We start from the raw sequence: 25,460 nt of genomic DNA, 5'->3' as shown, positions 1-25,460 counted from the left end.
TGGAGAAGCTCTTAAATCAGGTCTTTTAATATGTCTTAAATTTATATACAGTATCATGTTATCAGATCTCATTATAAACACATTTTAAAGCCAAGAATAGATCCTTTTAAAAAGCAATTTGTTTCCTTCCATAACTGTGACCCATGATTTTTCTCTGTTCTCAAAATCATTAACATAGTAGTCTACTCTAGTGTTCTAACTTAAGTGTTCTGCCAGTCTTATTAATGTGATTTAAGTTTTGTTCATATAATAATTTGGTCTTCACATCCTAATCATCTTCCCAGTGATCCACTCCAGAACAGGGAATAAAACTTCAAGTGTCAGGGAAACAAAGAATTATAAAAATTTAAAAATTTAACCTTTTTTTTTTTTTTGATTCCTGGAAAAACTTGAGCTATAACCTCCTTCATTCTTCATTACCATTTAGACAACCCACTGCAGACACATCTAATGCACACACTGCTTTTTATAAATTATAAACAATATAGCCAACTTGTATGAGAAAAATATGAAGCTTGAGTATATGTGAATATCATCCCCCCACATAGTAAATGACAATTTAATGATTACAAAGTCAACAATATACACTGCATGATAAGGGATAAATGGTAGAAGCAATCTGTGTAACTTACTCAACAATCACTTAATCAGAGCCTACTCTGTCTGTAAAGCACTATCCCAGTTCTAAGAGTGATGCAAATGGTAATACATAAAACAAGTCAGTAAAATTATACAAATCAGGAGCCATGGGAGTTGTTGAGAGAAAAAATAGAACACGTCTAGGTGGGATAAATAAAGTTGGTGGCATTTAATCAATGATTCTTATGCTTCCAAACAAAGTATTTTAGGAGTCACACAGGGAAAAACAGGCAAATAAACAGGGAAGCTATTCTGAGCTCTTTAAAAGCTTTGCACTTGTAACCTGGGGCTACTTCTCCATAGTGGCCCAGCCCAGTCCAGCCCAGGTGAACCAGAAGCCCTAAGTAGAGAGTCAGACCTAAGTCAGGAGGGCTTGAGTTCTGGTCCGTTAGGCTGCTCCCATGGGATCAAAGGAAAGGCGTTCCCACCTCGGTTCTTTGCCACTTCTTGGTCTACTATCCTAAATGAGTCAAGCCATCCAGACTGAGCTAGTTCTGCAGTGACCACATTGACTAGGATACCCAGAGCTACCTGGGCCTGGAAAACAGGGCAGTTGTCATGTGGATCATCATTATTATTAGATTATTATGTGTTGTGCTTGGACATACAGAATTTAGCAAAACTATACCTTAAAATCATTCAGATTCGCTAAACTTTAGTTTGTTGGCCAAACTTGGCTACTCAAAGGAGACACCAATTTTTTTAATGTTAATGAAGAAAAAAATTACAGATGCGTTGCTGGTAGTCAAGATGTTGTATAGATTTCAATAGTGTTAGATAATGGAATGTTAAAGTAATAATACAGTCTTTCTAATGTGTACAGATCAAATCATTTATATAAGCCAGTAAAATATCAGGTTGCATTTGTTACCTATTCATTGAAGACTGGTAAATAAGTTTATGATATAGAAAAGCTGGTTCTTAATACTGTAGGATTCTGTGGAATTTATGGTAATTAAATTTTTTTATATTCTTAAACTAAAACCTTAGATTCAATGACAAATCCATTAAAAGCAATACCATATATAATTTTAATAACCATAAAAGCACCATTAGATAGGACACTTAAAAATAATACTTCACAAAACATTAGAAAGCTGTTGGCCAACAAGAAATAAAGCATACATCCTACATGATCTTATCTATCGTGGTCTCACACCAAACTAATCTGATTTCAATCTGCTGAGATTTAATTTGGATTCATTAGTTCAGTATTAGTATAAGAGAAGTGGTAGAACTTTACTGTCTTAATGCCACATAAAAATACCAAGACTGCTCATCTTAAGACAAGTGTGACTTTTACCTATCTCCATAGGATCTGCGTCCTCGGATGCTTAATTCCTTGCACTCCCAAAACTTTGGGCTGCCATGTCATTATATACATGTTTATAGGCATAATGTTAAAAATTGCTTGATTATTCCTCTTAAAAATTGGTGTTTTATAAAAGCAGGCCTGTTTTATTTACACTATTAGCACAACAGCCAAAAGTTATTCAGGTTTAACCCTGTTCAATAAAGTGGTAGTTAAAACACAAGATGCGACTTTAAGTAACGACACTGATTTTCCTCAGTAGCTTGTATAGCTAATAAGAAGGATTTTGACAGACATGTTTAACAATGATACATCACTAAAATAAAGGAATAATTTCCCAAAGTGTCTACTTTGAAGGACAATATTCCCTTAGATGTGTACTTTCTGCCATATTCATTTCAAAGGAAAATCAGTATCATCATTACAGCCACACATCTCACATTGTTAGATACATGGATTATCAGCGTAGCAATGGCACTAAAATTTTTCCTGCCTCCTACTTCTCCTCCCCCACTGTTCCAACTTTCCTGATGGAGATGAATTTCCTGGAAAAAAAATAGGTTGCTTCAGAGAAAGTGGTACTGAAGCTTTATATTATAAACACTTCATTTCATTAATGGACCTACAAGGCTGACTATGTTCTTGGGTATGTCCTCAGGTTTCAGCTTCAAATTAATCCTTTCCCTATAGAAATGGACTTTGTTTAATCAAATCGGCAGAGTTCCCAGCATCAGGCCATGCATATAGGATCACTTTAACAAATGCTTGTTGAAGATGAATGTAGTTACTTCTGCTCAAAAACTTTCAGGTTCGACTATTTACATTAGAATTAGAGCTCTGACTACAATTGAACAAAGAATAAATACCAAAATTTGAAGTAAAAACTGATTTAGGAAAATTCTGAGTGCCTGTAAGAGAGACCTCTAATATCCATGGTGACAACCACCCCTTCTGTTAAAGGAGCTCTCATTAATGAAGCCGCCATGAGCCCTCCGGTTTGGGAACTCTGCGTAGGTGTTCCAATACCCTGCACCGTCGGAAGGAGATGCATTACTTCTGTCCTGGCTTCTGTTTGCTCTGCTCGGTTTCTCGGCATGCAGCACACTGTGAAAGGTAACATCATGTTCATACCGTTCTTTCATTCGGTGTATTTTTTCTCTTGGGACTCCATGAATGTTTCTTCTATGTGGAAAAAAATGCAAAAGGTTAGTTAAGGCATCATATCAAAAGGAGTTACTTGTACTTTACAACTCCTGTATTATTATCTCAGGATGGAACTCTGACAAAAGCATAACAGTCATGTTAGCAGTTATCTTTCAGGCTCAAGTCCCGTTTTTCATGCTGCCCTGCAAACCCTCAAACTACCCTGAGGCTAGCAAAAAGCTAAAGCTTCAGAAATGCTTTGTTTCTGGACATCTCATTTCTGTGCTTCAAGTTGTAAAAGAGCACCATTACTTTTTTTTTTATTATGTATTTGCCAGTTTGTCATGCATATTATCTATAATCAATTATGTCAGTCCTACATACTTCTAGATGCTTATTAAAATAATCTTCTTTAATTCAAGAGGGCATGAGAATCAACTGGGGATATAGTCTGAAATGCAGTTGCCAGAGATTCCAACTGTGGATGGGCCCGTGAATTAGGATTTTAACATCCACCCCAGGCAATTCTGATGGGGGCGCTCCACAGATCCCTTTGGAAACACTGTCTGCTTATAACTGTAAGATGAACTAGGCCTATTCCCCAAAACTAAATTCTGATCTCACTGGTTACTTTAAATCACTGACATTATCAAATAGCACAGATAGTGAGTATCAGAATCCATGCATTCAATCAACAAGTTAGTGTTATTTGAACATTTATTGCTTTACAAATCAGAAGCAGCATTTAGATCATAAATGAACCACAAACGGTTCCACATCTGAAGATCTTTGTTTAGCCTAAGTGCAAAAACACCACTCACAAGTGCAATCCCATGCAGAGGAAAGTGCTTTTAAATGTTCGCTGATAAAGAAGCATTTAGCAGCATGTTAAACGTGTCCTTTTCAAGGACCAAGTCCAAGCCAAGATTTAGCATTTAGCATTACATCAGAAAACTGATCCCAAACTAAAGTCTTCACATTAATAATTCCAAAGTTATCAATTTCTAAGAATTACCATTTCTGGCCTGAAAACTACCATGTCCATTTCCAGCCTGAAAAGATTCTTTTGTTCGGTCTGAAATACCTGAAAATAGCAGGATACATAATGAGGAACTAGAAAAACAAAGAAGTACCTTGCTAACTCTTGAACGTTGAATTTCCAGCGAGTGTCAGGTTCTCGGAATATAACTTCATAGTTATTTTCAAGTGCCTGATTTTTCAAAAGTACATAAAACATTGAAGACATGGTATGTATGTTTGGGAATGGTTACGCTGCCATTTAACATTTATTACAAATCTTTTCTAAAATTCCTCTTGTTTGACCAGTAATCCAATGCCTTAGTTTATGTTAACAAATACAGTTGGTTCATTTCCCTTCTTAGCCACTCTTAGATTATTACGGCTCCCAATGATCAATTTTGGTCAATTTTATCTGCTATGCTGGAAAATTATAAAGGTTCTTTGTTTTGGCTAGTTAAAAAACAGATAGCTGAACTAGTTTTAAATGCCCTGTCCACAGGTATGAGCAATGAACTCTAATGGCTTCTCAAAGTCCTTTATGTGATTATCATGGACTCACTTCTGTCAGATGCTTTAGAAAGTGAGGGTGCCACAGGCACAGAGCTTAGGAAATAAAAGTGACTTCCACCTACTTGTTCTCCCTGCTATGCAGGACAGTTGGGCTCAATTCAGTGGGCCCCATTTCCTTGAGTTTAGAAAATTACCACTTCACATAAACATCAAACATTCTTTGCATTCATAAACTGACCACTACTTTTTAACCTCAAACTGAACTTTCTATTATCACTATTGTTTATTGTGTTATAAAATACAGAATGAAAAGAGCTAAGTTAAAGATTTCCTCTTCATTCTCTAAATGGACACTTCGAATTTGGGAAGGACATCAAATGTCATATGTGGAAAATACCTAATTTCTGGGTCTTATTAATGGCTGTGGGTGGCTAGAAAAGATGGTCCATGTCTAGAAAACAGAAGATAAAAAATAAAAAGTAAAATGACTTCCCTTGAGCCTCTCACTTAACCCCTGACTCTTGGTTCTGAGCTGTGCCTTAACTAACTCGACTCTTCACGTCCCTGTTCATTTCTCTCCCAAGTGGACGCTCGAGCCACGAACTGAAGTAACCACAAACTTGATGCTCTTTCTTTCCTACATTCACCAAAGTCCCACAGTCTGGGCCTGCGTAAAACTGATGAAGTACAGTTAAGGGAAAGCATATTCGTAGGTAAGCTATTTTGCCCAAAACATGAAGAGGCCTAAAAACAGACGGCCACGAGCCCAGTTTTAGAGATATTCGCTTTACAGTTAGCCAAGTGGGGAGACTCCTCAGCTGTCTTCTTCCTGCCCCGGCATGTTTCTGGATCTTTTCTCCTTTCTACACTCAGTAAGGAATGAAAACTTATTAGCACGCAAGATGAAATACGTCTGAAAACAGATCAGACATATTTCAAACTCAAAGAAAAATGTGCACATCACTTTATTCAATCTTACTGTTCTGAGCGTAGACAACTTAGTTACCTTTATATGTGAATTTATATTTATATTCCAGTATCATAACAGGGTTACAATGTTAATCCTAAATCTGTTTTTAAACTAAGAAATTCGTTGCCCTGGAACATAGTACTCAAGTGCCCGGCGTGACAGAGACAGAACTGTCCTATGAACATCATCTGCAGCTCCTCTGGTGGCATCACCTAGCCCAGCACTTCCTGGCCGGTTTCAGTGGAGGCTCCTGTGTATGCCTCCCTTAGGAAAACAGCCAAGATGGACACGCTATCAAGAATTCAGACCAAGGACTATTTTTAAAATGTACCCTGAAGTGATACCAGCATCTCAGCAAATTTCAGCCACTGAACAACAGAGAAACACTAAAATAAAACCTCTTTATCTGCTCCCTGAGAGGACGACTATTAATGAATATGAGATCATGGAAGATCAGAAAAAGAAGAAAAAACAAATGTTTCAACTTTCTCACAAAATGCCCGTAACTGAAAATTCAGAATGATACTTCTTCCTACCATGACTGCATAGGGCTTCATTTCCCAGGCGTGGAGGTTGGTATTATCAATAATAATGGGGGATATGCCATTCCTCATTGCTTTTCTTGCTGCAACACAATGTTACATAACAGTGAACAACATGCAACAGTCAGAGAAGGGTGAGCGTGCTCCATATTTTGTTATTTTTATTACCAGAGGTCCTCATTACACAACTTTAACACCACCTATTTCAGAACCCATTATCAATCATTCTCTTTTTCCTGGAATCTAGGGAGGTTACACTCTGGCATTCTGTTTGAGGGGGGAAAAAATGGCAGAACTTTAGATTAAGCTCCTTCCATAACACTTTTTCATTTTGCAGTAGCTACAATCTACGTGCACAATAGGATTTCCCAGGAGTGTGGAAAGGAATGTTTCACCTCTTTTCTGGTTCCATTCATGAGCTTCCTCCAGGAAATCAGGATTGAACTCATAGGCACCATCTTCCCTGAAGAAAAAATCATCAGTGCTGAAAATCAGGGCCCTGGGAAAGTCGTGCTGCAATTGTCTGGAAAGTGGGGAAATAAGAGATTATTTTATGACGATGCATTGTCATAACGTAAATCACTTCCTTCCATCTCTAACATTTAGCAGTTTGTAATTATGAGACCATCAGGTTTTGAGATGTTGCAATTCAAGTTGGAAAGAGAGATGCTAGCCTTTCTAGAAGGTATCATTCCTTCATAGGAGGCAGGAGAGGGCTGAGAGGAGACTTGAAAGTAACAAATGCTGGTCACCACCACTGACTTCTGCAGCAACCAGGACTAATTCTAGACAAAACTCTTTAGGCCACGTTGCGGGTGTGACGACAGCCTTCCCTTGTGGGCACAGCCCTCACTGCCACTGGTCTGTGATGCGCCAACGCCCACGCACCCATGCTGCAGCCCTTTCTTTCATACCCGCACCTGTCCTGGGTCCCCTGCCCTTGGAGCTATGTCCTCTGTAAGGACCCATCCTTGAAACTAGTTCTTGCTGAGGTATGAAATGTAGATAAAAGTGATGTGGGTGCTACCCCGTTAGGTAACATATCAGCAGTGACCTAAGCCAAATTTAGAAACCACAGCAGGAGAAGGAAAGAAGGACACCCGACATTCCCCATGCCTTCCTAAACCTCAATTACTCTCTCGAAATATGAAAATACCACAGAAAAAAAGAAAAACCATCATGGAATATGTCCTTTAAAGGAGGGAGAAAAAAAGCACATTAAGTTCTGCACAAAATAACTTCAAAGAGAAGATGATTCCAATTGAAATCCATACTCAGCCTTTTTGGGAGAGAAGGTGGCTATTATGCTAGACAGTAACAGGGTAAATCCCTGAGCCTCCTTTCCTCATCTGTAAAAACTGAGGACAATGTCACACATCTTGGCAAGTTAGGATGATGACCTCACAACCTGGGGAAGCCCCCGCACAGCACCTGACACCACGAGTGTGTGCTTCTCTCCCTCCTCCGTGCAGCACTCACCAGCATAATTCTAACTTCAAACAAATTCACCAGGCAGATAGAGTATATGACAACACGGCCATGCTCATAATAAAAAGATATTTAAAAGTTGGAGGAAAAAAATGTTGAAGAACGACAAGGGCAGAAAATGCAAGAGAAAGCAGAGCTATTCAACTCTTTTTGTTTTTTCTTCTCCATCAAGAAGAATTCTTTAATCAAGAAAGAACGTAAGGCACTGAAGCCGCAGATGATGAGGAAGCACCTAAGCTGCTTAAAAGACTTGCATTCAGTTCTTGACTTTTCCTCTACCCCGTCATGTGATCTCTCTAAGCTTCTGTTTTCCCAACTGAAAACACGGATAAGAATCACTACCTTTTAAACAGGGCTTCTAGTAAGACTCAAATGAGGTGAGGTATGGGAATACATTTTCCAAGAGGTAAGGCACTTTACAAATGTAAGCTACTATTATTTTACTAATAGTAAGAAGTGAAGTCAAATTTTCTAACCGAGACTATTTACATGCCATTGTAGTAAAGTATATTGGAGTCTGTACATAATGGGAGAGATGGCAAAGAAAATATGGCCATTTTAAATCTACCACAGACACAGAAAGCAACATGAAAGAAAGTATAAAGATTCAACGAAACAAATTCAGTTTCCACATAAATGTCTTTTGACCTTAAATAAATTCAAACTGAAAACCCAGATCAAAGTTCCAAACTTTAACCTCCAATGCAAACAATTATTATAAAGACACCTTAGAAGAAAACCTAAGGGCAACACTAGCTGCATTTTCAGGTGTGTGTATTTTATATTTGTGAAAGAGTTTACAGGTTTTAAATTATTTTCATCAATATTATCTAGTTTAAATCATGAAAGCTACAAAGTTTAAATAATAATGTGTAACTTACTTTCCTTTCTTTTGTGTACTCAGTTAAGCAACTATGGATATTAGTTGCAAGATTTTTTTTTTCCTTTTTGGTCCCTGATATGACATCCCTTCTAAATCTGGTTTCATCTGTTTCCCTATTAAGTCTGACCTTAGAGGTTTTGTTTTGTTTTGTCATTTCCAGAGATGAGTTTTTCTTTTCATAAACAGACCCTTATCTACTAGTGTTTTCCTTTTTATGGTTTATATTATCTATTGGAAGTTAATACTCTCTAATGTTTCCTTTAAAAAAAAATTTAAGGCATGTGTTCAATTCACATTTCATTTGAACCCTATTCCCTAGAAAACAAAAACAAAACATAGCAAAGAAACTACTACCCTCCCTGATTGGAAAATTTTGCCTTAGAGTAAAAGTTAAATTGTTCAAGACCACTATAGGGCTAAACCATCTAACCCTCATTTCCTAAGGCACATGTGACTTTAGCCTACATGGTTACAGGTAGGCAAAAATATGAGTGGTTTTCACCTTTACAACGCTAATGGAATTTGGGGGAGGGGGTTGGGAGAGAGGTGCCTGTATGATCTTCATGATCATTCCCTCAAAAACTTGTTTTATCTTCACCTGAATGTTAAATTAGCACTGGTAGCCATGGTACACCTTGAATATGCAAGACAATAAAAGCTCTCCTACCTAAATGAAGAACTGATTAAACAGACAAACTTGAGAGTCTCAAACTTAAGTGGAAGCAATAAATACCATTCCATCAGCTTCAGAAGTGATGAGGATAATGCCCCAGCTCTAGCTTTCTTTGTGGTGGTCAGGAGCCTCGTGCATTAGGGAAATTGAGAGGACGAAAATAAAAGGGAAAAAACAGGAAGACAGTTACTTCCATATAACCTTCACCTTCACAGCTCCCCCAGATTCACTTGAAATCACTGCTAGGAGAGAAACTTAGGTTCTAATCTTGATTTCACAACTTATCATCCTTTTGTATAATTCTTTTATTTAATAATAGAGAACCATAGAAATATATTTAGGTACCTATTAGTCACTCACCCACTCACTGACAAAGCTCAACATTAGTATATAATTTTGAGTTGTACCCCTAACTTTTTATTATGGAAACTTGTGGGAGCCCATGATTGGGTTAACAAATTGTAACAATCCCAGCCACTTATCTCCTTAAAGAAGATGTGCTTAGTAACTGCCTTGAGGTTTTAGCAATGACCCAGGCCCCCGGCTATAAATGCTGGGCGTGCTTGCTGTTAGTCTTCTATCCCCAAAACAGCCTTGGGCTGGAATGGTAAAAAACTGCAGACTCAGAGCTGAGAAGGCTGGTTGGCCAATGACGGGTAAGACCCCCTGAGGGGGCAACCTAAGACAGGCACAGTCGCCTGAGTCCAGGAAAATCTTGTCAAGCAGCTGATTCTTATAAGTTCCACCCTGATAAGCTGAAAGGCTCAACACTGTTATGACTCACCAAAAAGGGTCTTATGACCTTGAGCCAAACACCAACAATAAACAAAGCCTTTGTACTCATTGTGATCCCACCCTGTCCTTCCCTAAATTCCTGCTTCAACTGTACTCAATAAACATGAGAGATTTGAGAGGCTCGTGGAGTTGGCTTCCAACTCCCTCTCACTCTCTTGACTTTTCCCCAGAGTCTTGAGTAATTCATTCCGTCTCGGTGGGACTTCTGCTGGCCAGAACCCACAACTGGTGACGAACCCACAGAAACTTTCCAACGTGGAAAAGCAGACAGAATAACATAATCATTCCCCATGTGCCCATGGTCCAGCTTGAACAATCATCATCATATGGCCAATGTTGTTTCACCTGCTTCATACTGCATTTCACCAAACATCCCAACAGTACTCAAATTTTCCCAATTGTTTCATAAACCTAATCCTACACATGGTTTGCTTGAATCAAGAGCCAAACAAGACCCACACATTGTATTTGGTTGCTATGTCCTGTAAGTTTCATTTTTCCATACTTTTCCCTGAACTTTTTTCCCCTCAACCTTTTAAATTTAGAAAATGTTCAAACCTATAGAAATGAATTGAAAGAATAATACAATGAATACTGGTTACCTTCTAAGTTGCAGACATCATGATACTTTGTTCTTAAATGCTTTAAGTATCTTCTATGAATAAGAACATTCTCCTACACATTCATGATCATATCTAAAAAATAACATTAATTTATATTATTTTTATAATTATAAATCATAATACATTGTTTTAAATAAATTATAATTTTATTAACTTATGTTATAATTTATATTATAGTTATTCATAATAGCTAATGTTAATAGATTTTTTAAAGTTTTAAATTTCCTTCATGGTATCAATAATATCTTTCATAGGTTCAAGTACTGCATTTGGTTATTATGTTTCTTTAGTGTTTTAAACTAGAACTGTCCTCGTGCCCTCTTTGGTTTCCCTTTTCAGAGTCGAGGTCAGTTGGCTTGAGAATGCCCCACATTCTGGGTTTGTCTGATTGTTTCCTCATAATTGGATCCAGGTTAAACATTTTTGGAAGGTGACTACAGAGGTGATGTTTACTTCAGATTGCACATAATGACCATTTGTACCATCATGCTAAGTATGATCACTTGGCTAAAAGGTGGTGTCAGCCAGATGTCTCCTCTATAAAGGTCCATTGCTTCGCTTGTAATGCTACCTAAGGCTGGGCGTGGGAAGGGTGGGTGGGTGTGAAACATGAGACCCCATGTAACAACCCTGTTTCCTAAAACCTTTCCCTCGATGATGTTTACATTCATTGCTAGATCACTGGCAAATTGATTATTACACTGGGAATTGAAGAATACCGATTATCACATTATATAATCTCTTCTATATATACAAGGTGGCATTGTCTAGTCAAGAACAGCTCTCTTTCTCTCCCCTTCCCCTGTTAATCATGCTCACTATCGCTGGTCTTTATGATGCTCAAACTATCCCAAATTTGGCCAGCAGGTAGCCCTTCAATCTGGCTCCTGTGTCTTACTCTACAGAAACCTTAAAAATACTGTTTTTCCTTTCTAATTAGCAAAGTAATACATATTCACTGCAAAATATTTTGAAAGAGAAAACTACAAAATAGGGGAGGTTCCTATATCCCCCCACCTAAAAATAATTACTATAAACATTTTGATCTTCTTTCCAGGAGACAGAATTTCTTTTCCTCTGATGTGTTGTTACATAAAAACAAACATAATCTAGAGCATTTCAACTTTTCACCAAACTTATTTCCACAGCAGTTATTTCCCACCTCATGAAATATTATTCTATACCATTCTTTTAATGATGTAGTTACTCGTATGGATGTACCATAATTTACTTAACCAATGCTCTATGGTTAGGAATTTAGTTTGTCCCCAACTTCTTTTATTACCAGCAAGTTTAAATATTTTTTCTTATCTGTGCTGGTCATTTAGAGATACTCTTTTGTGAACTGCATTTTCATGTTCTTTGATTGTTAATAAAAAACCTCTACTGAGAGGTTTATGGCTTTCTTATTAAATATGTAAATTTCTTATTAAGTACATCAATTTCTTTTAAATTTTTCATAATAAACTCTAACATAAAATTCTAACTTATTAGAAATTTTCTAGTCACTGTATCCATCTTTTATTTTCCACTTTCTGCCTTTGATAATACATTTACAACAATCTTTCTCACCCCAAGATTATATTAACATTCATTTGTGTTCTATTACATTTTACTCCTCAATCCATCTAAAATTTTAGTTCAGTAGGTGGCAGTGGTTGAGGATCTAATTTGATTTTTTGCCCACATGAAACTGGTTATCCCCAAACCACTGACTGAACATTTCATCAATTCCTCATTGTTTTGAAATATTTGTATTATATGTATACTAAACGATAACAAATAATTAGGCCTATGGTTGGACTTTCTATTTTGTCCCACTAAGCTTGATGTCTAAGTTCTTCTTCATTGTCTCTCTCCCCAGTATTTCCAGTATTATTTCCTTGATTACATTCACTAGCTGCAAATCTTTCCTTTACAAAATGTATACTTTTGTTTTCTTATTTTATTGAAGACACATTTCTGAACAATATCAAATAAAATGATTTCCCCTTCTTGATGTCTTTGAGTCTTCGCATGGTGGACTAAAGTTGGCTGTCCCAATAAATTTGCTTTTTTTCTAAGAATGCTAAGCACTAAACAAAGAGCTTGGCATATATTCTCTCTCCTTACCCTTTACAACAAACTTATAAAGGCAACAACATTTTCTCTATTTTTTTAGATGAAGAAACTAAGGCTTCAAGAGGCTAAATAACTAGTCCAGATTTATAAGACCTGGATATGGTGCTGCCAGAATTGTACCCCAGGTTAATACAGTCAGGGCACACGGCTGTTCTATACTTTGTGAGTTCTTGTGGATCTAAGAAAGCTCTTCTATTGTCTTCAAACACAATTTGGCTGAATGAGAACTACTTATTACAATCCTTTTCCACAGATATTTTTAGTTCAAATTTGTTTCAGTTAAAATTGAGTTCAATCGCATTTAATAGAAAACTCAGATAACAGTGGCTTTTAAAAATGTACAGATACATGTATGTGTGTGTGTATACATATATACGTGTGTGAAAAATCCAGAAGTAGATTCTAAGGCTGGTATCACGTGGACCCAAGGTCAACATGGACCCAGGTGTCTGCCATCTTTTGTTTTTCCTTTTTTCATAAACGTGTGTCTACTGTCCTTTTTTTAACATGTGGCTTCCATTCTTTCATTCTTCCATTTTGTTCCCCTTAATGGGCACAGGGTGCCACTGCAGTTCCAGCTTTTACACCCATATTCTACAGAGCAGGAAGCAGCAAGGGAGTCTTGAAAACGTGGTTGGCACGTTGCCACACCTAACAAAAAGGGACTAAGGAAGTAGGGGTAGCCGGTTAACAGCTTCTGCAGCAGTCTTACCAGGATATAGCTAGGTACTAAATTTATTTTTTATCACTTTTGTTTAAGTCTTCAACTCATAAGTATGTTCTATTAAATCTGTAATTGTTGCTTTAGTTACATTTATTCTGGTTTTATTTGGTTCTATTTAATCTCACAGTGGTCTTCTGTGTTTCTATGCTACTGTTTGATTTGCTGCATTGTGGTTCTGCTCATCTCTATGTCTCATAAACTTTAAAATTCCAACATTTACCTTAAATTATTTTTTTAAATATTCAGCTCCTTCAAAAACTTTGTTCTGCATCTTAGCCTTTTATAGTTAGCCAACTCCTTTTATAGTTCAGACTCATTATCATTTTTCTTGTACCTCTTATATCAGAGACAAGAATTTTTCAGAAAAAAATTTTTGTGTATAAAGTTAAAAGAAATTAATATGACAAACACTGAAGCTGATAATTATTAACACTTTCTCCTATTTGTTGTGTTGGTTTAAAATCCAACCAAACCTCCACCTTAACTCTGGCAATCCCAAACCCCTTTACTATATACTCTTTTCCCTTTTCTACAGCACTTATGACCTCCTAACATAATGGGTAGTTTTCTTATATTTTACAGCCTTTTCCCTACCTCTGGTATATAGGGTCCATGAGAGCAGGATCTTTGTTTTGTTCACTGATGATTCCCAAGTACCTAGAACACTTCCTGGAACATAGTAGGCACTCAATAAATATTTGTTGAATGAATAAGTGAAGGAAAAAATATTTTTAGATGTATTCATGTTGATATATAGACTTAGTCCATTTCTTTTAACTGCTACATAAAGAGTAGCCATTAATGCCATAAGAATAAACATAGCTAACATTTATTAAGTACTTACTATGTTTCAAGCACTATTCTAATGACATTTCTCATATAATGCTCAAATAGACCTGAGATAAGTACTGCTCGCAACCCCCATGTTACAAATGAAGAAATTAAGACGAGTGAGTGGATACAGAATCAACATACAGAAATCAGTTCCATTTCTACACACTAACAATAAAACATCTGAAAAAGAAAATATTCCCATTTACAACAGCATCAAAAACAATAAAATACTTGGAAATAAATTTAACCAAGGAAGTGAAGATCTGTATGTTGAAAACAATAAGACTCTGATGAAAGAAGCTGAAGTAGACACAAGCAAATGGTTAAGATATTCTGTGCTCATGGATCAGAAGAATTAATACTGTAAAAATGTCCATATTACCCAAAGCCACCTACAGAATCACTGCAATGTCTATCAAAATTCCAAAGGCATTTTTTAGAAAAATGAAACAAACAATCCAGAAATTTGTATGGAACCAAAAAAGACCCCAATTAGCCAGAGCAATCTTGAGAAAGAACAACAAAGCTGGAGGCATCACACTTCCTGATTTCAAACTAAGCTACAAATCAATAGCAAACAAAACAGTAATGGTACTCGAATAAAAACAGATACATAGACCAATGGAATAGAACTGAGAGCCTAGAAACAAGCCCTCACATATGCAGTCAACTAATACTTGACAAATAAATCAAGAATGCCCAATGGAGAAACAGTCTCTTTAATAAAGTGTTTAATAAAGAAATAATCAACAAAATGAAAAGGCAACCTATCAAATGGGAGAAAATATTTCCAAATCATGTATCTGATAAGGGATTAATATCTAAAATATATAAAGAACTCATACAACTCATTAGCAAACAACAAACAATCCAATTTTAAAATGGGCAGAGGATCTGAATAGACCTTTTTCCACAGAAGACATATAAATGGCAAACAGGTACCTGAAAAGGTACTCAATATCACTAATTACTAGGGAAATGCAAATCAAAACCACAATGAAACCCTCCTACACTGTTGGTGGGAATGTAGTTTGCTGCAGCCATTACAGAAAACAATATAGAGATTCCTTAGAAGACTAAAAACAGACTTACCGTATGATCCAGCAATCCCACTCTTGGGCATATATCAAAAGGGAACCTTAATTCAAAAAGATACATGCACCCCAGTGTCCACAGCAGAACTATTTACAATAGCCAAGACACGGAAACCACCTAAACGTCCATCGACAGATGACTGGATAAAGAAGTTGTGGTATAATTATACAATGGAATACTACTCAGCTATAAAAAATAATGAAATAATGCCATTTGCAGCAACATGGATGGACCTGGAGATTGTCATTCTAAGTGAAGTAAGCCAGAAAGAGAAAGAAAAATACCGTATGATATCACTTATATGTGGAATTAAAAAAAAGACAAATGAACTTATTTACAAAACAGAAACAGACTCACAGACATGGAAAACAAATTTATGGTTACCAGGGGCGAAAGGGGGTGGAAAGGAATAAATTGGGAGTTTGAGATTTGCAGATACTAACTAATATATATAAAATAGATAAACAACAAGTTCATACTGTATAGAACAGGTAACTATATTCAATATCTTGTAGTAACTTATGGTGAAAAAGAATATGAAAACAAATATACATATGTTCATTTATGACTGAAGCATTATGCTGTACACTAGAAATGAACACAACATTGTAAACTGACTATACTTCAATAAAAATAGATATATATACAACTTAAAATTTTTTTAAATAAAATATAAAGAAGGGAAAAAACGAAACCGTGAGCTATCACCTCACACCTGTTAGAATGGCTATCATCAAGAAGAGATTAATGACGACGTGGAGAAAAGGAAACACTTGTGCACTGTTGGTGGGAATGTAAATTAGTGCAGCCACTGTGGAAAGCAGAATGAAGTTTTCTCAAGAAATTAAAAATAGAACTACCATAAAATCCAGTAATCCCACTTCTGCTTATACATCCAAAGGAAATGAAAACAGGACCTAGAAGAGATATCTGCACTCCCAAGTTCATTGAAGCACTGCTCACAATAGTCAAGATATGAAAACAACCTAAGAGCCTGTCAATGGATACATGGGCAAATGTGGGAAATATATACAATGGAATATTATTCTGCCATGAGAAAGAAGGAAATCCTGCCATTTGTGACAACATTGATGGGTCTTGAGGGCATTATGCTAAGTGAAATAAATCAGACAGAGAAAGACATATACTGTATGATCTCACTTACATGTGGAATCTAAAGAAGTCAAACTCATAGAAACAGAGTAGAGCGGTGGTTACCAAGTGCTGAGGGGTGCGGGAAATGGGGAAGTGTTGATCAAAGGGTACAAATGTCATAATTATAAGGTAAGTCTGGGGAGCTAGTGTACAGCATGGTGATTATAGTTAATACTGTATTATATACTTGAAAGTCGCTAAGAGAATATATCTTAAATGTTCTCACCACAAAAAAGGAGTGTTTCATTATGCAACACAATGGAGGTGGTGGCTAACACCACAGTGGTAACCATTTTTCAGTACAGAAGTGTATCAACACATTGTACACCTTATACTTACACAATGTGTCAGTTACACCTCAATCAAGCTAGAAAAAAGAAAAAAAAGATCAGTGAGTGGTACAGCTGGATTAAAACTCAGGCTTCTGGCCTCAGAGCTATACACTAAATCACTGTGATAGAGTGCTGAAAAATAGACAAACCACATTTATCCTTTTCTCTAATGACACTGAGGTTGTTTGCAATTTTATCATGAACAACTTTCAATGAACATCATTGTGTCAATCTCCCTGTGCAAACGTAGAGCGTCTTCTGAGGATCTATACCTCAAGTGGAAGAGCTATGGAATCCTTTTTGTTTGTTTTTATGAAAGGACAGAGCAGAGCAGATGTTGTTTACAACTTCCTTTACTTCAAAAAAAAATTTCTCTCTGATAGAATACATGTTCCATGAAGGCAGGGATTTTTCTCTTTGGTTCACTGTTCTATTCTAAGCATCAGAAGAATGTCAGGTACAGGCAAATTAATCGATAAATATTTGGTAAATGTATGAATGGTTCTGTTGCTTTAATTATGAAAACTTTGTATAGGGTCCCAAACTGTGTGAGGAGAATTTCTATTTACTCATCTTTATACATTGAGAATTTTACCCAAACCTCAGATTTACCCCCAAACACGACTGGGAGAGAGGACTTTCCTCGGATTCCAGCACTTCCTCTGGATGTTATTAGAATTCTCCTCGAAGACTTTAAGCTGGGAGGTGGGAAACAGGTTCGGTGACCAAACAACCTGAGGAGAATGGGGAGGGAGCCACAGCTGTAAACACCTTGGGACAGTGTCCCCTGCGGCCTGGGGTGGCCTGACCTTCTTGGTGCTGCCAACCACCATGCCAAGGCTAGCCCTGCCCCTGTAGAGACAGACCTCAACCATCACCAGCCCCACGGATACCACTAAGCCACAGCGGCTACTGGGACTCCAGTGAAGGGCTCCCAGGCCGTCCTACTGCTCACTCTTGCCCTCATCCCTTACCCCTCACAGCAGGGCATGTTTATGGGATCCAAAACCAGACTCATAGTTAGCTCTCAAGTGCCAATGTGGCCCCACTGCACACATCTACAGAAATCCCTTCAGTATCTTGCACGTGAACAGTGCCCTTCTGGAGAATCCAGCAATGCCACAGGTTTCCCCTATGTTTGTGTTTTGCTGGTCACTCCAGCCATGCTCAGAAGAGGGGAAGGAATCAGAAGCACACACCCACCTCAGCATTAACTTGTTTTCGGCTGTGTTTTCCCAAAATGTCATAAATCACTTACAGACAACAGGACAGTGGCCATACAAGAAAACTGTCACTTTGGGTTCTTTTTTGACTGCTGCTTATTATGGGAAAGCAGCTGTACCTCTGATACTTATTTTTAAATCTCTTTTTAGGGATAACTATTGGGTGAAGGAGACGGCACATCAAACATTTTCACACGTAAAACACGGGAATGGTTTTCTTATGAACTGAATTGAAGAGAACATTGGAGCATTTGGAGAGAGTGGCTCCACTCCTTTATTCCTCTTGTCTGTTCTCCACAGCCTATTCATTCTTTCACATTTTCTCTTTATGTGAATGATCTCCTTTTTGGTTTTGCTGTTCACTCAAGACCCATGCTGATTCTGAGCTAACTCTTAGGAAGCTTCTGGCATGAACAAATCCGTCAAACGTTTAGGCCTACTATGTGCCAGGCCTTCCTTTAGGGGCTGAACCAAATAAAGTTCCTGATCTTGTGGAGCTTACATCCCATCTCATGAAGCGCACCTTTTCATAAGCGAAATAGATAATAAACAAGTAAGTATATGCCAGGCCGTGCTGGTGCAAGGAAGAAAGGTGAGTCAAAGCACAGGGCAAAGACGGCGGGGGAGGTGCTACTCTAGAGAGCAGGGAAGGCCCCTCAGACCCTTTTCCTTATATCCTGGAAGAGTGTGGGAAGGGATGGTGAGACATCCCAGTAATACAATCTTACTTCAACAGGACTCCCTAATCAGTGGATGTTTGTCCATGAACATCCCTGCTAAGGTGAGACCATTTTGTGCATCATGAAATCCCGAGTCTCAGAAGCAAATGTTTCATTCCTTGATCTTAACATCCTCATCTATAAAATAAAAACACTTCATGTTAGAATTACTATAAAGATCCAGTAAGCCAGCAAATATACAGTGCCTGCACACAGTCCACACTCAGTACATACGGGCTTTCTTTTCCGTGTTACCTTTCTAGCAGGTGATTGTGAGCATATACTGCACTCCGTGTTCTTACTCTCTGGGAACATATACAGCATGTGTAATCCTCATTCATCCCAACCTGCAGAGAGAGGCACTGCAAGGACTCTCAGGGATGGGGAAAGGAGATTCAGGACCCATCTTACGAAAAATCACTAAAAATACAAAAAGCTAATAGCTTCCCCAAGTAGACCAAAATGGCTAAAACTCTGAGATGTTGCCTGCCTGATACTCTAGTTTCATACACCCAGACTTGGAATACTGCAAAGTTTCTATTTTGACCTTGCTTTTATTTATGAGAGCCCTGGCCTCATAAACAAAAACACCACGGTCCAGGACGGCAGACTCAGGAGCACTGGGGCACAAGTGCTCTGGGGTCTGACTACTCACGGTTAGTGGTCCTAACTGATCCCCTCTTCTCACTGCTTTCCATATTTCACCACATTTGGCTGTAAAGTACACCTTTGTCCCCATCTCTGTCTTACCATTACACTACATCAGGAAAGCATTCTTTCACCTCCTTGGAAAGCTCTAGTGCCAAGAAATAATGAAAAGGTACTTCTCTGGATGGAAAATTCCATGTTGTCCAGAGATATGAATGCAGAGAAAAGAGAGCTGTCAGCAGGCATCCTTTGAGCCGACCGAATCCATGTTACATTCTTTATGGTTCCAAAGCAAACTAGAATGTTGCAAAAGATGCAACATGTCCTGGAGTCTGATTCCCATACTGTTCTTTGACACATAAAGATTTTTAAAAATTCCAGGAATTTGCTTAAGGTTGACAACTTTTAATTTTTCAAATAAAGACTTTAAAATATTTTTAAAAAGGAAAGACTACCTACTCCTATTGCCATTTCATTTCATCTCAAAAGGATGATTTAGTGGTATAACTATGCAAGGGAATATAATTCAGTCACAAAGCAATGAGGTTATGACACATGTTACAACATGGATGAACCTTGAAAACATTAAGCTAAGTGAAATAAACTAGACACAAAAGGACAAATACTGTATGATGCCACTTGAGCTATCTAGAGTAGTCAAATACAGAGACAGAAGTAGATCAAAGGTCACCAGGGGCTCAGGGGAGGGAGGAAGGGGAGAGTATTGCTTAATGGGTACAGAGTTTCTGTTTGGAGTGATAAAATTCTTTTGAAAAAGACAGTGGTGATGGTTGCACAGTATCAGGCAATTAATGACACTGAATTGTACACTTTATAAATGGTTAAAATGGCCCCAAATTGGGGGATATTTTCACACATACACACAACACAGAAGAAAGCATGGAGGTAAACAGACACCCACAGATGTCTCCACTGAGGTAGGAGATAAGGACAGGTACAGATCCAAGCGAGTTTATGAGTTCAGCTGTGAAAACAGAAATAGTTCTGCATCACCTGCGGAGAGTGAGAGTCTTGAGATTGGAATCTTACTTCTTCTGTCAGCTCTGTACTCCTCTTACCCAGTGTTTAACGTTCTCCATGATCTAGTCCTGGGTTTACCTACCCAACACATCACTACTATGAACAATCCACCCCAGTTAAGCCATGCTCCTCACTAGCCTAGGAGAACATCCAGCTCTTTCTCATCTCCATCTCCTTACTCATGCTGCCAGGCCTTTTCCACTGTTCAGCCACACCCTCCTGGTCTTCAAGGCCAGCTCCACATGGAGATTATCTCTTCCCTAATTATCTTACCTTCCTAACTATCCTCAGTGACTCCCCTGGCCTTGAACACCACCAGCACACAAGACACCATTCCCCATGAGACTTTACTTACCCACAGTAGCATACTGGTTATTGTCTTCCATTTGTTAGTCTTGCATAGGCTCCTGCTCTTAATCTTATTTCCCATATACCTTACTGAACAAGCACTAACAGTCTTACGAGTACTCAGTGAATTCTACTATTGTTGATTAGTGAATAATTAATAATAGTTGTTATTACATAGCCCACGTATTCTACAGTGCTTACACATACATAATCACAGGATCATTGTTTACCACAGTATCTTAAATCCTCACAATAAACTAACCAATGGAATATTAGCTCCATTTTAATGAAAAAGAACTTGTGGTGTTGAAGAATCAAGTGACCTATGCCAGTTCATGTGCTAATTAATAAAATATTTAATAATTAAACAATTAATAGCAATAAGTAATGAAAATCAATCTCCTAACAGATTAAAAAGGCTTCCTAGTATGTCCAACTAAGAATAAACCCAGAGAAGCCTTTTTATATATAAAATGACATATTTATTTGGTTATTTAATAAATGCTTTGTCACACACCTGGGTCTATCTACCCAAATTATTTAATAAAACTATTTTCAACTTTAAATAGCTTTAAAAATTTAACACGTATAAAAAATTTTTTTAATTAAAAAAGTTAATGCATAATATATATTTGTTAGAGAAAAATGAAAAAATAAGCCACAGGTAAAAGTTTATAATCACACTGCCTTAAAGTCAACAACTGTCAACAACTTTCCACACATTTGTTTATAAGTATATGCAGATCCCTTTCTTTGAACACAAAATGGGATTTTGTGTATATACTGGCATGTAAAATGTGCATCTATGTTCCCATTAATGACTCATAACTTATAAGCCAGTCCTCTATTTCTGTATGTTTAATTAAGTTGGCTCACATTGTTTCTAACATATAAAAAACTACAACGCACATTCCTCTGTCTTCATGCACTTGTCCAGCTATTATCTTAGAATGAATTCCTGAGAGTAGGACTTACAGGTCAATGGTAAGAACCTGTTTTTGAAATGCTTTTTAAATGAAATAGAGATGGTAAAACAGAGTTAGGGTGCACGCTGATTTTTCGGTACTCTGATGTACTTTAAAAATTTTAAACCAAATAAAACTCCAACTGTTATTTTTTAATATGTACAAAGAATTTAAATAGATGGTTTCTACATTCCAGCCCTTTCAAACTATGAAAACATACAGATGAAAAGCATAGAAATCCAATGTTGATTTGGAAGATCAGACATAACCTAATTTCAAAAACATTTTTATTTATTTAATCAAATGAAAGATAAAAGTTAAGCAGAAAAAAGAGGAACCCGGATATGTAAAAATGGATCTCCACCAATTTTTAAAAGAAAAAAGTTTTATTTTTCTGATCCAAGAAATACATGCTCATTATAGAAAATTTGGAAAATACATAGAAGAATGAAAATACGAATTTCCCAGAATCCAACGATACATAAGATAGCCTTACAGTTTTACTATTTTCTTACACGTGTATTTTTTTTTGCCATCCTCCTTCTCTTCCCCACCTGAGCTCCCCACAAAAGTAGGGAAGGCAGCTCCTTGACAGCCACAGCCTGTGAATTCCTCCACACCTTTCATCTTCACTGCAGGCCTCCTTCCTTGCTGAGCTGTGGATTGTTTGCTTGCCACTTCCCAGATTTCTATGCAAATACATAACCCACCCGGAGGCAAGGCCAAGGTCCTCTGCTCCCAGAACTGCCGATGCCCAGCCTATCAGGAGAACTCACAGTGTCAACTCCACTTCAGAGCCAGACTTCTCCCCAGGAACATTCTGAAGATTACTTCAGCTGACCAACATCTTGGGCAGTAACTAATGCCTCTAAAATTTATATAGCACTTTAAAGTTTCACAGGTTCTCTCACACATGTTTAATTCTCACAAGAGCCCTCTGAAGTAGATAGAGCAGATATCCCCATTTAACAGGAAGGAAACTGAGGTGCAGAGGAACTGAGATCATAGCTAGTCAGTAGCAGAGCTTGGATCTGAAGCCATAAATTGACTCTGGGGTCAGAGTTCTTTACCTAGCCAGTAATAACAAAACATTTTTAAGTCCTACAACTGGAAATTAAGAGCTAGAAAGATCGTCAATAAATCTTCTAACCTAATCACTTCTTAGCATTCACATGAAAGGAAAGTAAGTCCCAGAAAAGGTGGGTGATTGCCCAAAGTCACCAACTATTTTGTAATGAAGAGGATCTAAAGGCACATCTTCGGACTCCCATGCCAGTGCTCACTCCAGTCGTCCCTAGGGAGGTGTTCTTTAATAAGCTGGTCTCTCATCCGGTGTCTTCCATTTAGCCAAATGTCAATCAGGAATTAAAATCCTAGAAGTGCAGAGTGTTAGAGCCAGAAGGGACCTTAAAGACCACCCAGGCCATCCCACTCACTTTACAAATGAGAAAAGTGAGGTCCAAAACCCATGAATTCTGCAGTTCAATTCTCTGCACTTCCGCTCATCACTTCACTTCCCTTCTGAGTAGTTATAAACAAAATCTGTCCAAAGACGTTTTCTTCCTTCTTGGACACTCTGTGTGATAGGTCACAGATCAGGAAGCCAAAGTGAAACTGAACAGGATTTGATTTCAGAAGACACTTAGTTGGTAAGAGATGTACCCACCATGACCGTATCACAAAATAACCAGTTCCACTGGATTCTAAGCAGGCTCCCCTAGTCTCCACCCAGAGAGAAGACCTATTGAAAGGTGTATATTGTTTTGCTAGAGGCTTCTACTCCACAAATCAGTCACTAATTCTGATTAAAACTGGCAGCACATCACCATAGCTGTCACTGTTTCCTAACCCCAAAGGACCCAGACCCTCCTCCCAGTCTTTGGGTACCAATCAAATCCACTTCTGAATGTGTGCTACCTTGGTTCTTCTTCTATGGTTCCACCGTTCTACGGCCATTCTCCTGGTTTTACAGCCAGCCTTATCTCTCTGGTGAGGTGGAAAGCTCTTTGAGGGCAAAGGTCCACTTCTAATGACACCTACTCCTGCCAGACACTGTGCTTGGCAGGACAGCATACAGGGCCCCTACCTTCAAGAAACTTACAGAAGGATAAACAAAATCATGTGCAAACCAAGTGAAGCCACAGGGGTATAAACGAGGAAGCCGAGGAGGAGCCGGGAGAGCGAGCATCAACCAGTGGGGTAGCTGCCGGGTCAGCTAACAGACCTGAGTCTTAAAGGGCTGGGGGAATCATTCAGGGCAAGGGTGGCAGAGGGCAGGCTAGGCAGGCAAGCCAGGCAGGCGGGCCAGAGTCAGCAAAGGCAAGGAGAGAAACAGTTCAACGCTGCAGGAACAAGTGCAGGGCAGAAGTCGGAGTTGAGGCTGCAGCTGCGGGCCTAGCAAGGTGGCCCCAGCAACAAGCCCGCATAATTTTGCTCTGACCCGGTTCGGAGGCCGATGACGCAATTCACGAGTAAATGAATTTGCGCTCCCGTAGCCAGGCTGTGTCAATGACGGCCTGCGGCGACCGCGCGACCCCCTCCCCCAGGCACCTGTGCACTTTCTCAGCCAAAGCACACGCAGGGCTGCCTCAACTGGCCCGGCCCCCGACCCCAGGCCCCCGTTTCTCCGCTCCCGTTTAAAACGCCTGTTGACGCACCGTGGCGGGTGTCTGCGCGCCAGCGGTCGGCCCGGCGGTTTTCTCTGCAGTCGCCACCGGGCTTTCTTGAAGAAGACTCCCCGCGGGCCCCCGACCCCGGGCAAGGGGCGAAGGCTCCCCAGCCCGGCTGGCGCAGGGGCCGCGCGGGGGCCGGTGCCATCTGCGGCTCGCGCCAGGCGCAGTGCCTAGAGCCGTCTTCCCGCGAGGGCGCAGCATGGGAACCAACGGGACGGGCCGCCCGCAGCTCGGGCCCGCGGCTCGGGCGGGACCGGGCGGCCCGGCTGCCCCGCGGCAGGCTCGGGCCGGGGCCGGGGCCGGGTGAGGGGCTCGCTCGGCCCTGTCCGCGCGCGGCGCCCGGGTGCCGTCATTACCTGGCCAGTGTAGTTTTCCCGGAGCCCGGGAGGCCTCGCAGGAGGTAGAGGTGTTTCCGAAAGCTGTGGCGGCGCAGAGGTGTCCCACGCGGGGGCGGCGGGGCCGGCGGCCGAGGCGGCTGCTGCTGCTGCTGCCGGAGGCTCAGCCTCCCAAAGGATTCAAGAAAACTCTCCTCCATTGGGTGGGGGCTGGTCGCAAGAGCCCTGGGTTCCCTTTCCTGGAGCCAGGGTCCTGGCCAAAGCTGTTGTTTTTGTGGCTCTCCGGCCATGTGATAGATGGAGGGGCGGGCGCTCGGAGCCCAGCCCCTCCTTCCCACCCGCCCGAACCGCGCTGCGTGGGAGGGGGCGTCCCTACCTGGAAAGCTGGGGACTATGGGAGACTGACAGCAGGGAAAACCTTGGTGACGCGACCCCTGCTCTCCGCCCTACTCCCTGGCCTCCCTTCGCCCTGAGGGGAGAGGGCTGGCCCAGCGGGACACTGGACATTTCCCCCGGCTGCCCGCTTGGAAGGCAGGCCCGCCGCAAAAGCCCTCCCTCACCCCACCGCCCACTGGCCTAGACCTTGAAAGTGAAATAGTTTTAGTTGACGATAAAAGAATGTGAACAGCATTTTGAATAGTAACAGTAAA

General features: G+C 39.5%; 1 protein-coding gene and 1 non-coding gene across 4 annotated transcripts; both read right to left on the bottom strand.

The window, feature by feature from the left end:
- Positions 1-9: 9 nt before the first annotated feature.
- On the bottom strand, positions 10-25,392 carry N4BP2L1 (NEDD4 binding protein 2 like 1). 3 transcript variants are annotated; one of them, XM_031465854.2, is made up of 5 exons: positions 24,832-25,392; positions 6,532-6,659; positions 6,131-6,219; positions 4,228-4,304; positions 10-3,133 (listed from the first exon to the last, which is right to left on the bottom strand). In XM_031465854.2, exons 1-5 carry the CDS (start codon positions 25,098-25,100, stop codon positions 2,875-2,877), a joined length of 822 nt encoding a protein of 273 aa, XP_031321714.2. In that variant the 5' UTR covers positions 25,101-25,392; the 3' UTR covers positions 10-2,874. The 3 variants fall into 3 exon arrangements, with proteins under 3 accessions (XP_031321714.2, XP_064349292.1, XP_064349290.1); XM_064493220.1 differs by lacking the exon at positions 4,228-4,304 and adding an exon at positions 4,110-4,178 and having other exon boundaries at positions 2,932-3,133; XM_064493222.1 differs by lacking the exons at positions 4,228-4,304; positions 6,131-6,219 and adding an exon at positions 4,110-4,178.
- On the bottom strand, positions 18,083-18,215 carry LOC116157320 (small nucleolar RNA SNORA16B/SNORA16A family). The gene has a single exon (XR_004141347.1). It is a non-coding gene; the product is annotated as a small nucleolar RNA SNORA16B/SNORA16A family (small nucleolar RNA).
- Positions 25,393-25,460: the final 68 nt, after the last annotated feature.

The sequence above is a fragment of the Camelus dromedarius genome, chromosome 13 (genome assembly GCF_036321535.1).
Source record: "Camelus dromedarius isolate mCamDro1 chromosome 13, mCamDro1.pat, whole genome shotgun sequence".
Lineage (NCBI taxonomy): Eukaryota > Metazoa > Chordata > Mammalia > Artiodactyla > Camelidae > Camelus > Camelus dromedarius.
This window is presented reverse-complemented; position numbering and strand designations above follow the sequence as displayed.

What these genes read in the sequence shown, in the direction of transcription:
- N4BP2L1 (XM_031465854.2), bottom strand. Translation starts at nt 25,100, where the DNA reads ATGGCCGGAGAGCCACAAAAACAACAGCTTTGGCCAGGACCCTGGCTC. An exon ending in TGAATGGAACCAGAAAAGAG is followed by an intron (nt 6,220 to 6,531) that starts GTGAAACATTCC and finishes ATTGTGTTGCAG; the next exon opens with CAAGAAAAGCAATGAGGAAT. An exon ending in TGAAGCCCTATGCAGTCATG is followed by an intron (nt 4,305 to 6,130) that starts GTAGGAAGAAGT and finishes TTGAAAAATCAG; the next exon opens with GCACTTGAAAATAACTATGA.